General features: G+C 40.4%; 1 protein-coding gene across 2 annotated transcripts in view; it reads left to right on the top strand.

Moving 5' to 3' along the window:
* Positions 1–14401, top strand: part of LOC116304295 (inositol 1,4,5-trisphosphate-gated calcium channel ITPR1) — a 48965-nt gene that overhangs the window by 18944 nt on the left and 15620 nt on the right. The window contains exons 23-40 of one of the 2 annotated variants that reach the window (XM_089026093.1): positions 176–472; positions 1142–1204; positions 2493–2547; positions 2834–3002; positions 3390–3659; positions 4156–4251; positions 4373–4513; positions 4833–4958; positions 5631–5831; positions 6287–6538; positions 6859–6984; positions 7557–7682; positions 8180–8300; positions 9185–9360; positions 9728–9876; positions 10434–10548; positions 10971–11291; positions 12566–12788. In XM_089026093.1, coding sequence (XP_088882219.1) covers positions 176–472; positions 1142–1204; positions 2493–2547; positions 2834–3002; positions 3390–3659; positions 4156–4251; positions 4373–4513; positions 4833–4958; positions 5631–5831; positions 6287–6538; positions 6859–6984; positions 7557–7682; positions 8180–8300; positions 9185–9360; positions 9728–9876; positions 10434–10548; positions 10971–11291; positions 12566–12788 — 3027 coding nt within the window. The remainder of the gene's footprint in view (positions 1–175; positions 473–1141; positions 1205–2492; positions 2548–2833; positions 3003–3389; positions 3660–4155; positions 4252–4372; positions 4514–4832; positions 4959–5630; positions 5832–6286; positions 6539–6858; positions 6985–7556; positions 7683–8179; positions 8301–9184; positions 9361–9727; positions 9877–10433; positions 10549–10970; positions 11292–12565; positions 12789–14401) is intronic. The other variant, XM_089026094.1, reaches the window with a different exon arrangement.

Here is a 14401-nt window from a genome sequence, read left to right as displayed (position 1 = left end):
ACGATATTTTTTTATTCTACTTACTCGGATACGTGACGGTCATGGTCCCCCTCGACACGTCACGTTCGTACCATATGTGTTTCACAGTTCTCCCAATTGTGGCTGACCATTTTTTACTGTATTAAGATTGAATAATTCGTTTTTATTTCTATGGTTCTTTGTTGTGTGATTTCAGAAAATGCCAACAAAATGGATGTCACCAAGAGCATTCATAGCCTAGGGGCCGCAATGACCAGGGTGGCGTTTGGAGGGAGTCTTGATCCATGGGGGCTTATTAAGCAGAGTGAATCAGGACCCAAAGTTGAGGGTGAAACTGACCATGTTGTCATGGAAACTAAACTAAAAGTGATTGAGATTCTGGAGTTTATAATGAATGTGAGACTTGATTACCGTATTTCAAGTCTGTTGACGATATTCAAGAAGGATTTTGACGAGAGTAATGCTAACATGGGTGAAGTCGATGGCGATACAGGTAAGGAAACAGTAACCTAGTATCACACCTTATCTCTCACAACGTTATTACCTACCTGCTGGTCCATACCTATATACCTCAGTACTTACCCACCTATACCCACCCAATTACCCACCTATCCACTCAATAGTCTACATACCCTCCTACCTAATTACTTATGCATCCACCTATACACCTACCAAACAGCTTACCTACCTACCAACCTACCCATCTATACATCTACCCAACTGCTTACCTACCTACCCACCAACCTATACACCTACCCAACTGCTTACCTACCTACCTACCTACCTACCTACCTACCTACCTACCTACCTACCTACCTACCTACCTACCTACCTACCTACCCACCTTACTACCCCATACGTACCTACCTAGTTATCCTAATTACCAGCCTATTATCGTATTATTTCATATATTCATTTTTTTATTGCTGTTGTTTATTGTTAACTTTAAAATGTTAAACCTCGAATCATTCTAGCATATAAACTGAACGTTAAACCCCAATCTAAAATCTGGACATGTATCATAAATCCAGCATCTCCTATCATACTAAGTAACCATTCATATAATCTACTGCATACTAGCTCCAACATATCATTATAAAAGGATATCTATAATAACATTTAACCTTGGTTTTGATACGACTAACGATAGATTCTGTTCCAGGAAAGAAAAAGCGGTGTAAAATCGATGAGGCTGGGGTACCACACTTCCTCGCTCCACACACCTGTATGTGCGAGTTATACACTCATTAAAAACTTTAAATATTTTATAAAAACTTTAAAATCGATATCTAAATGGGCAAGTAGCGGAACAGCTTCTGCCTTTATAAGCCATGCCGAGGTTGAGGAAAAAAAACACATCGCAGTGCATTGTGGGACTGGAAACATTTCCAAGATGGCGACAATTTCGTCCTCAAAACAATCCCAGAGTGCACTGCAATGCCTACTCGGCCTAGTTTTTCCTCAACCTCGGAGTGGCTTATAGTGATTGTGAGCTGTGTCGTATCTTTGTAAAATATATAACGTTGGATTTCTTTTCTTTGACTTTTTTAAAAATTGAATTGGCCACGACCAAATACTAAGAATATTAATTCCTAGACTTGAAACTCCCTGTTGTTCATGAAACTCCCTTGGTGTACGAGCAAGCTTTGTGTTAGCCCTTTGGGATGGGGGTGGGGGTGGGGGGGGGGGGGAGAGCTTGATTGAGTCTGGATTTTCCTATTCTTGTATAAACATTTTTCTATCAACCAAGATACAAATTACGGCTTAGTTGGCTAAAGATTGCATGTAAAAAAACGATAAAATACATAATTATAAATAAAACTAAAGATAAATACTAATGACGATCTGATAATACTTAACAGCTCGGTTCGCCAGTCAATAATAATAAAATAGAAAAAGAACATATAAATATAAAGAAAAGAGGAGAAGGAAATCTAGTAGATTTGAACTTGACTTTTAAATTGAACTTCTAAGAAAATTAAGCAAAATAGACCGCGTTTTGTCTTCTGTGCTGTTTTCTTCGTCACTTTTGATATTGTTGTTGTTTTTTTTAATCGTTGTTGTTGTTATTGTTGTTGTTGATCATGGACCCCGCGAAGAGGAAGGGACTGAGTGGTCTATAGCCCCTTCGCGTTGTTTACCATATTCTTTGAATATCGTTAATCCTCCAAACTGAAATATTCCAGGCGTTCCTGGGTGTTTTTTCCCCGTCAATTCAAGGGGTCTATACTAGCCTCCACAGGCGTCTCCTTGGCTCTTCTTTTTGACTCTTTTTGCTCCTTGGCCTCCTGTGGCGAGGAAACTTTAACACAGGGGTCCCAACAGAGAATATATGAGGTAGCCTGCGGAGGAGGCTAGGTCTATACTAGTGTGCTATATTTTCAAACCTAAAAACCCACCCCGCTTCTTTTTAGGGAGCTCCACGGTCCTTGTTGAAGATGTTTTTGTCCCATTTTTGTACCACAAGACGATGTTTATTGTGTTATCTGTTTATTACCTTTATTTTCCTCAAGGGATCGACTTGGAAAACATTAGCGCACAAGCAGAAGCTATCTTTGGTGGTTCCCTGTAAGTACATATTGGAAACAAATATTGGAAGCCATTTGAGTGTTAGCTAGGGCGAAATGCTTTTTCATTTAGGGCCACATGTCATTACCTGAGTATTATTTCCTTGTTTAACGGTTGCACATGACAAGACACATGACACATGACACAAGACACATACGACTCAAACAAAGAATCTTATTCTTGAGAGAATGACATATGATCTGAGATGGAAAACATTGCACCAAGCAGAAAATTTTTTTCAATATCAAAACGTTTAACTTTACGTCTTTCCTTTTCTTTCTTTTAGTGGGTCAGCTGAGATTGACCTTGACCTTGATGGTCAGGGGGGACGCACCTTCCTCAGAGTTCTTCTGTACCTCTGTATGCATGACTACCCTCCCCTGGTCACAGGCGCGTTACAGCTTCTCATGAGACATTTCAGTCAACGACAAGAAGTGTTGCAGGCATTCAAACAGGTAAGACTTCATTATTCTTTCCTTTCCTTCACTGCGTCAGGTTCTTAGGTTTCAAGAAACTACTTATTTTCCTTACCAGAGCCAACGTTCCTGTTGCTCTGCGGTTAGAAAAAATATCCCTATGATATATATGTGTATATATATATTATTTGATTGGCTACATGTATACAACTGTATACTAGATTAAAATCTACTAGAAACAGGAGATAAAAACAATTTCCGGTTTTGGGATTCTCCCAGAGTCATTTGTTTCTTGGAGAATACCAAAATTAACCCTGGTTGTGAAAAAAAAAAGTTTTTTTCGCCACTTTGAGGCCTCGAGATTTGGCACCATTCCTACTCATCTTGTTAGCCACAGGTATCCTCAATGTACATTTTTCTATCCAGGTTCAACTGTTAGTATCCAATAGTGATGTCGAGAACTACAAGCAGATCAAAACAGACTTGGACGAACTGCGGCTGTTGGTTGAGAAGTCTGAGCTGTGGGTGTACAAGAGTAAGAAGGATTCCGTGTCAGCTTCATCGGGGAAAGACAAGAAGAAAAAGGAAAAGAAGAAGGATAAGAAAAAGGAAGGAGCAGATGAGGGGATCATTAAGAAGGAGGCAGTGAACCAAGATAGTGATAAAAATGGAAGAGAAGACAGTGATTCTGATGAGGTAAGAATGACATTCAAGTTAATTTGAATAACACTAGTGCTGTAGTAGTCCCCTACGCAGCCTCTACAGTATTAGTGTCGTTACGTAACGCTCGCTCGCCTAAGTTAAGGGAGTGAGCGTTGCGTGACGACACTAATAACGGCTGTCAGGTGCGTAGGAGACTAGTGCTGTAGTAGAGTAAAAATACTTTTTTTCGCTATAAAATGAAGCAATCAAACATACACCTATATTTTTGTTCATTGTGGAGCACTGAAATGATTTTGCAAGACATCCACAAGCAAGGAAAGGGCTTACGATAATCGATGTGCATTGAAATGGCTTCCGGGTTTGCGCAAAGGCTTCTATTATATCCTTGTTCTTTCCAGTTGAGACACATCAGTTTTAAAAGGCATTCAAATGCTTTTTAAATGGACTTCTTGGTTATCCACAAGCACTGAAATGGCTTTCAAAAAACATTCAAATGGCTTGTTCTAATTATTTCTCTGACACTTTACAGGCTTTTCGAAGAAGAATCCCAAGTGACAGCTCGCTTGAACTCGAAGTGGAACACTCAGAATCCATGACCCTTAAAAATTACAAGAAAGTCGAAGCTGTAAGTAGAACCAAACAAACTTGGCTCCTTGTCTTGTGGGATGAAGTGAATCTCAAATGGTCAAGAAATCTTCTCTCAACACTGATTATCACTGATAATGATTTTTGCGGTTTTTAAACAGATTCTACAGCGTCTGAGTCAACTGTGTATATCGTACGGTCCGGGCGACTCCAAGAAGAATCGAAAACACGAACAAAGACTACTGCGCAACATGGGTGCGCATACTGTTGTGTTAGAGTTACTGCAGATCCCTTACGCAAAGGTAAAGAGAACAGAAAAAAAGCTAAATAACTAACTCGATTGAATGCTTCTGACATAGATGATGGCCTAGATGATGCAGAGCGTAAAGCCTGGCTCATTCACTTGGAATCTGAAGCAGTTTAGTCGTGAAGTGGAAAGCGAAAACCGCACATATATAGCTTTTAAGCTTAAAAGCACGAGCCAAGCAAAAGGGAATCTTACGATGTTTCCGATTACTCTTTTGACGCGGGTCTGACTCCGATAAGCTGTTTCCGACTCACGCAACTGAAAGCCAGGCTTAAAAGAAAGGAAAAAAATAGCTCAATATTATTTCATTCCAGAATGAAGACATCCGGATGGAAGAAATCATGGTCCTTGCGCACGAGTTCCTGCAAAACTTTTGTCTCGGCAACCAACAGAATCAGTCACTACTGCACAAACACTTGGACCTGTTCCTTACACCAGGGGTGAGTAATACAACATAACACAACACCTTTACCAGGGAGGGCCTAGGTGGTGGAAGAGGGGCGTCACCTCCAAAAAACAAATATATCCACGTTCTTATTTCAAAAGTCTCCAGGGGTAGCACGTTTCCGTAAACTGAACATTTTCTAAATTTTAAGTACTTTGCCAATTTTGTAGGCAAATATTCTTTGTTGCAGGAAGTACGAGCTGTCTCTGCTCTTTTCAACAGATAGAATTTATTGCGCGCGAGCTTTTAATACGCGCAACTTGTGACGCAGCACAAGGTGATGTTACACCAATCTCGTACCCAGAGCCTACATTTCTTTTGGCCTGCGGCGAAGAACGAGGGCTCTGGCATAATCCATTTTTGGCGCATGCGCAGTTTTCCGGAAGTTTTCTGGGTACGAGATTGATGTTACACGAGACAATTTTTTGCGTAACATCGTTGCGTTAAAAGTTTGCTTCGTGTAACATGGCGCGCGCGGCAACACATATCAATGGCAACAATGTCACTGAGTTTTGAAGGTCGTTCAAAAAACCACAACATGTTGCCGCAACAAAATATCGCTGTAACAGCGCGCCATGTTACACGAGAACAATTTTCGCTCGAGAAATCGTCGTTGCAAATCGTCTCGTGATAAAGTCTCAAGTGTATTTTATGCTGTCTGTCGTAGCTACAAGAGGCTCAGACATTACGTCATATCTTCATGGATAACTCAGCTCTGTGTTACGAGGTGACGGAACGTGTTGTACAACACATTGTACACTGTATTGAGACTCGAGGCAGACATGTTGAATACCTAAAACTACTACAGACTCTTGTCAAGGCTGAAGGACAGTCCATACGTAAAACACAAGACATTGTCATGGCAGAGGTTTGTTGTGTTTCTTTGATTGAACGTATCATTTTGTCTTTAGGTTTTGAATAATGTACTTAGGCTTAACAGAATTGGTCCACTTCCCCTATTGTATTAGTTGACAAAATCCTCTAAGGGACCATCTCACAAAAGGTCCACTTCTCAGGAGGGACCATCCTTAGCAAGGGCCTACTATTTGTAAGAAAATGTCCCTCTTAAAGAACCACTTTGTAAAGAGCCACGTGTTGTAAGGGACCAACCTTCACAATTAAGGAGTAGAGCTAAGGACCACTTATCGTAAGGAGCAATCTTCATAAGGGGTAGGGAGGGACCACCTTGTGAAGGACCAATTATCGTAAGGAACCATTACGACCATCATGAGAGTTTGAAGCAAATGGCTATTTGATGTCTCTTGGCCTACCATCCTGGTCATGTATAGGTATAATATATTGTCTGTCTGTCCTTGTATTCAGTTGGTGAATGTCGGTGAAGACGTGCTGGTATTCTACAGCGAATCTCAAGCCTTCAATAACCTGATCGAGATGATGCAGTCAGAACGAGAACGACTTGACGAAGCTGGCTCACTTCTCTACCACATCAACCTTGTACAGCTGCTAGCGTGTTGTACTGAGGGCAAGAATGTGTACACTGAGATCAAGTGTCATAGTCTTCTGCCTCTTGATGATATCGTTAGGGTTGTCACGCATCGGGATTGTATATCAGAGGTAAGACATATCTTCATTTCACAACCTCTATACTAGATTCCACCACACCACATCACACCATATCACAACACACCACACCACACCACACCACATCACACCACATCACACCACACACACCACACCACACCACATCACATCACACCACACAAGTCATCCCATAGTACACCACACCTCTTTATTCTACACCGCTCAACACCAAATACACCAGATCACAACACACCAGATAACTCCACACCACCACAACCCTACACACTATACAACACAGTATTTCAACAATCCTTGTCCCTACTAATACTGTTCGTGGTTCATGATTGTTTTAGGTGAAGAATGCGTACGTGAATTTTCTCAACCACTGTTACGTGGACACAGAAGTCGAGATGAAAGAAATATACACCAGCAACCATATATGGACGTTATTCGAAGACTTTCTCGTCGACATGGCAAGGGTAAGACTCGCCTCCATCGCCGTTGTTCTAGTGTCGTCACGCAAAGCCCCACAAACGGGTTAGTGCGTGGCGTGACGACACTTGGAATGGCTGCAAGGAGGCAAGGGTAAGACCCCATCTTTTAAAAAGTCTATCAAATTTTATTAAAACCCTGAAAAAACCTCTAGGATTTATTAGGTACCATCTAGACCTCGCACACTACTATGAGTTTCAGTAACTCAGTGGTTGGAATGTCATGGGTTCGAATCTCGCCTGGGCTGATCAAAGTCAGGGCACGGCTTGTTCACAGATGGAATTGGAATTTAGCAACGAAAACCAGAGAACCCGGAGGAAACCCTCGAGTCAAGGGAGAGTTATAAGAAATTGCGCAATACTTAACAATTATTCTGCTACGCGTCATGCTTCTTTTACCACCTCTCGTGTTCTGCCAATTCTCGCCGGCTTTATAACGGAAAACAGCACGCGCGCGCGTTCTCTATTTTTTTTCATTAAAACTTTATCGTCCACAACACAGGTATCCCGAGTAAATTAAATATATTTTAATCTTTTGTGTTCTCTGATTGATTATTCAGGTGTGCAATACTGTGGACAGGTTCCATGTAGACCTCATGTTAGAGAAATACGTCACAGAGACCATCATGAACCTTATTACTTTCTTCTTCAACTCGCCTTTCTCTGACACAAGCACTACTATCAAGGTACTATATGTTCGGCGCGGACACAGTGACTCCAAGGTCACAACACTGCAAGTCCAATGACATTGCGAGAGAAAAAAAATCAGGCAATCAAATTTTTAGAAAACATCACGATACCGTACCGTGAGCGGTAGCGACTTTTCACAGCCGTACTACATTTACTTTCTACACATAGCTAAAGCATTCGGTAATACAGAATTTCAAATAATGCGAAATCTTGAATTTGCTGAATAAAAAAATTCTACTGTTCCGAACCTTTAAGCGATAAAAAGAACATAGAATTTTGAAGGCATTTTACCGTCTAGTTTTTGAGTTATTTCAAAAAAACGATAACGCGTGCGAACGTGCGAACGATATTTTCATGACGTTATCAAAATAAAAATTCTTCAAGTTCTGGTTCTGCGCATGCTCGTGCACAACCTCACGCGCGCGCGTACAAAAACTATATGGAGCCACCTTAAAGCAATCTTTTTGATGTTTTCTCTTATCCTTTTCTCCAGTCCCGCCAACCAGTGTTCGTCAAGTTGCTTCGTAGTGCATTCCGCGTGTCACAGTGTTCATGGTTATCAGGCTCACAGAAATACCAAGTCGAAGCTTGCATCAAGGCTCTCTCTGACATAGGTAACTATACCAACGAAGATGGCGGGAAGTGTCCATCCACTTGACCTATCTATGCTATCAATCCGTACTTGAAAACTGAAACAAGCTCAAATATACAAGCCCTGCTTTTCAAGGTTTTGATGACTGTGGTATTGCTTGATGCACTTCAGGTTTAGCTCTGATGCTCAAAAACTTTTTGGGCTCGAAAACGAACAGTTAGTAGTTCTCATTTAGAAGTCAACCTTGCGGCATCGCATTGACTCAACGTGCTTCTATCCACTCGTACCATAATACAAATATTGATAGTTAACTGTTATTTAGACCCAGTGGTAATATAGAAGGAGTTCCCACTTGGTTCCCCATCACGGTACACTAGAGTATAATATCTTACTGGACACTAACACAGCTAATATTGATAGTTAACTGTTATCTAGACCCAGTGGTAATATAGAAGGTGTTCCCACTTGGTTCCCCATCACGGTACACTAGAGTACAATATCTTTCTGGACACTAACACAGCTAATATTAAGCACCTACGAAAATTATCAGTGTCAGGCATTGCGGTTAGTATCTTGTACTCTGACACCAGGGACGTAGGCAGGGGGATGAAGGGAGCCAGCCCCCCCTTTCGTTGGAACAAAATGACGGCTTTTTAGGATTTACACGGTAATTTTCAGTGTTCATTTTTGTTAAAAAAACGTAAAACGTAATGCCGTGTTTTTCATGGTCTTTTTTTGGTTAGGCTTTTTGGGGTGCTTAAATAAAATAACGGGTTTTGTAATTTGGGCTTCTTTATTCATAAAATCCAGGCTACTCCCCTGCTGACACCGTCCTCCATAATTGTGGAGGAAATGCTCTATAATGGCCGTCCAAATCAATACAACTGTAGTTTTATCGTTTCACAGCCAAGAATCGTGGTATTGCCATACCCGGTGACCTAGAGACACAGATCCTGGCTCTGTTTACTCGTTCACAGCTGGTGATGAAGCACACACGACATTGGTTGAGCCATGGCAAAGTGAGGCGGGAATCTACCATGCACCTGTCACGTGATTACAGAAGTATTATAGAGGGATTACAGGTAAGAAGACGGGATGAATTTAGGGAATCAAGGGTAGCGTAGTGGTAGTGCATTTGCCTCACATGTGAGTAGAGTTTGTTAGGATTCGAGGTTTTTTTCGAGGTTCTCTGGTTTTCCTTCCTTTGCAAAACCTAACACTAAATCCCAATTCCATCTGTGAGTTAGCCGTGTCCTGACTTTCATCAACCCAGAGGTTGTTTCAGGGTTCGATCTGTGAGTTAGCCATGCCCTGACTTAGATCAGCCCAGAGGTTGTTTCAGGGTTTGATCTGTAAGTTAGCCATGCCCTGACTTTGATCAGCCCAGAGGTTGTTTCAGAGTATTGATAACAATTGAATTTCTAACATTATTTGCGTAAATGTTCACAGGACATAGTATCGTTGTTAGAGGATCAACTACGTCCTCTGATCCAAGCCGAGTCGTCTCTGTTAGTTGATGTGCTCTACAGACCTGAGCTCATGTTTCCTGGACATTCTGAGGCCAGACAAAAGGCAGGAGGTGGTGGATTTGTGTCCAGGTAGAGTATACTTCTCCACTGTTTTCTCTTTACAGACCACGTGTCATTCCCTAGAGTATCATTTCTTTATCTTTTTCAGGCGGGATTAGTACTTATTATTATTATTATACTTATTATTTCTTTGTTGAACGGTTGTGCATGAGAAGACACATGAATATGGATACAACTCAAACAACGAATCTTATTCTCAAGAGAGTGACACGTGTTCTGAAATGGGCATAACATCACGCCCAAGTAGATTTGGTCCATAGATATTACCCACTTGAATGATACTGTACCGAGTGACCTAAAATAAAATAATAAAAATCTCTATTTAAGTGTCTAGTCGTTCTAGCGCTTTCACACTAATTGGGGACACTTTTCGCTCACACACACCACACCACTACATTTAATGTTCTATGCACACAACGCTCAACTAACATGTTGATTTTTAGGGGGGGGAGGAAGCCGGAGAACCTGGAGAAAACCTTCGTAGCATAGGAGAGAACAACACATCAAACAAACTCAATTCACATGCGGCGACATCAACATAACATTTGTTATGATTCCCTTGTCAGGCTGGTACGTCACACCAAGCAGTTACTACAAGATACCAATGGAGAATCCCTGTGTATTCTTGTACTTCAAACTCTCCGGGCCATGATTGCAAGGGACACTGATTTTGGCGAAAAGGTAAAAAGCGGAAAATAAGGCATGGTGGAATTCCTTAAAGGGGCTATATAACCATTCAAATTTATCAAGGGCGTAAAAAAAACGATAAAAATCGTGCTTTTCTTACAGTAAGATAACAGGGGCGGATCCAGGGGGAGGGTCGGGGGGTCGCGACCCCCCTGTCATTCCTGAGGTCAAATGGGCTTCCTGTGGTAAAAATGCGACTGGGATTCCTTTGCCCACAAAATTTACCCCCGAGACCCCCCCTTCAAAAAATTCTAGATCCGCCTTTGGATAATGTAAAATATTCCTTTTACACTATCCTGTTAGTTTCACACTCGGGATACTTTCGAAAGTGTTTTACGGGCGGAGATCCAAAAGTCGCTCATTAAAGTTATGACAATTCTTTTTCCAAGTATGATGATATTTACTTTACCTAATAGGGCGAGGCCTTGAGGGTGTCGTTACTCAAGCGTTACTATGGCGCTAATTACTCCATGTCACGTGACCAGAAGAAGAAAACCAAAGACACGCTGATTAAAAAGACCGTCGTCCAACCTTACGGTTCTGGCGTGACAGGACCTGGTGCTACTTACCTGTCACGCGCGGGTGTCACGCTATTCGAAATGCAGTGTCACCTTGGTGGATGTGGTCTTTCGGACCTGATTGTGGACCTGATTATAGCCTCGCCAAACCATAGGATATTCCAGGAAGTGATGGAGGTCGCCATCGTTCTGCTGGAGGGTGGCAACCCTGTCATACAGGTATTGTTAGCCATTCTATTCAAAGGACTATTGTTGGATCTGAAGAGGTATCGATGGAAGTCGAATCAGTATTGATCATACATATTAGAGGGGGTGTCATTTGCAGTCAAAGAAGTATTGATTGCATTTGAAGGATAGGAATTGTATCTTTTTATATACCTCTTGCAGGATATTCCCAATACAGCCCAATTCAGAGGACAAAACTATATAATCTTACTCTCATGAGAACTGAAAGTCATCATTTTGTTCTGCTCTGAGAATTGCTGAAACCAGGTCTATAGGTATATGTCCTCACCCGAGACCCATTTCACCCCACACACCACAACACCACGCCGCATGACATCACACCATATACCACAACATACCATGCTAAAACACAACATGCCCTATACTAGCTACACCACGACACATAACACCCTATACTGAATGCCATACTGGATCATCAAATTGAGAATTGGTCTCACCCAATACACATACCGTACTACAACACATAACACCCTATACTGAATGCCATACTGGATCATCAAATTGAGAATTGGTCTCACCCAATACACATAACATACTACAACACAACACCCTATACTGAATGCCGTACTGGATCATCAAATTGAGAAATGGCCTTACCCAATACACATACCGTACTACAACACATAACACCCTATACTGAATGCCGTACTGGATCATCAAATTGAGAAATGGTCTTACCCAATATACATACCGTACTACAACACCACACCCTATACTGAATGCCATACTGGATCATCAAATTGAGAATTGGTCTCACCCAATACACATAACATACTACAACACCACACCCTATACTGAATGCCATACTGGATCATCAAATTGAGAATTGGTCTCACCCAATACACATAACATACTACAACACCACACCCTATACTGAATGCCATACTGGATCATCAAATTGAGTATTGGTCTCACCCAATATACATAACATACTACAACACAACACCCTATACTGAATGCCATACTGGATCATCAAATTGAGAAATGGCCTCACCCAATACACATACCGTACTACAACACAACATACCCCAATATACTATTTCACACCACTGAACACCAAGCCATACCATACCATACTATTTACACCACACCATATACACCGTATACTCAATATCTTACTAGATCTTCACAAGAGTCAGGAGGGCTCACAGTAAACCAAAGTTTTGATACACTAATTAATCTATTAAACAGCGAGTAAGGTCCTTACAGTGCATTTCCTGACTTACAGTTGTATTTCTTCGCAACAGAAATCTTTGTTACAACGATTTATGACCGACAAGAACTGCGAAGCATTTTTCAAGTATCTGATGGACAAGATGACTGAAGCAGAGTCGGAAATCAAGGCTAATATAACAGTACAGACATCTGAAAGCACACAGTCTGCCACCAAGAAGAACGACAAGGACACTAAGATGGAAGATATGAGAAGGGGTACAATAGTAGGAGGTAGAAGAGACACTTTGTCTACAGGTGAATAAGAGAAAAACTTCAATATTATTGAATTATTATTATCATGATAATGCATGATGATGATGAAGATACATGATGAAGATAGATGATGAAGATAGATGATGATGATACATGATGATGATACATGATGATGATACATGACGATGATACATGATGATGATACATGGTGATGATACATGGTGATGATACATGGTGATGATACATGATGATGATACATGATGATGTTGATGATGATACATGATGGTGATACATGGTGATACATGGTGATGATACATGGTGATGATACATGATGGTGATACATGATGATGATACATGATGATGATACATGATGATGATACATGATGATGATACATGATGATGATACAAGATGATGATACATGGTGATGATACATGGTGATGATACATGGTGATGATACATGATGATGATACATGATGATGATACATGCTGATGATACATGATGATGACGACTTGATGATGACGACTTGATGATGATACAAGATGATGATACAAGATGATGATACAAGATGATACATGATGATGATACATGATGATGATACATGATGATGATACGAGATGATACATGATGATGATACATGATGATGATACATGATGATACATGGTGATGATACATGATGATACATGATGATGATGCATGATGATGGTACATGATGATGATACATGGTGATGATACATGATGATGATACATGATGATGATACATGATGATGATACATGATGATGATACATGATGATGATACATGATGATGATACATGATGATGATACATGATGATGATACATGATGATGATACATGATGATGATACATGATGATGATACATGATGATGATACATGATGATCCATGACGATGATACATGATGATGATACATGATGATGATACATGATGATACATGATGATGATACATGGTGATGATACATGATGATGATACATGATACATGATGATGATACATGATGATGATACAAGATGATGATGATACATGATGATGATACATGGTGATGATACATGATGATGATACATGATGATGATACATGATGATGATGATACATGATGATGATACATGGTGATGATACATGATGATGATACATGATGATGATACATGATGATGATGATACATGATGATGATACATGATGATGATACATGATGATGATACATGATAATGATACATGATGATGATACATGGTGATGATACATGGTGATGATACATGATACATGATGATGATACATGATGATACATGATGATGATGATACATGATGATGATACATGGTGATGATACATGATGATGATACATGATAAATGATGATGATACAACATGATGATACATGATGATGATACATGATGATGATACATGATGATGATGATACATGATGATGATACATGATGATGATACATGATGATGATGATGCATGATGCATGATAATGATACATGATGATGATACATGATGATACATGATGATGATACATGGTGATGATACATGGTGATGATACATGGTGATGATACATGATGATGATACATGATGATGATGTTGATGATGATACATGATGATGATACATGGTGATGATACATGGTGATGATACATGGTGATGATACATGA

Source organism: Actinia tenebrosa, unplaced genomic scaffold (genome assembly GCF_029948245.1).
Source record: "Actinia tenebrosa isolate PJP-AT-01 unplaced genomic scaffold, QUT_ActTen_1.0 PGA_scaffold0__85_contigs__length_37466705, whole genome shotgun sequence".
In the NCBI taxonomy this organism is placed as follows: Eukaryota; Metazoa; Cnidaria; class Anthozoa; order Actiniaria; family Actiniidae; genus Actinia; species Actinia tenebrosa.
The sequence above is the reverse complement of the archived record's forward strand: the minus strand, read 5'-3'. Positions and strand labels throughout refer to the sequence as shown.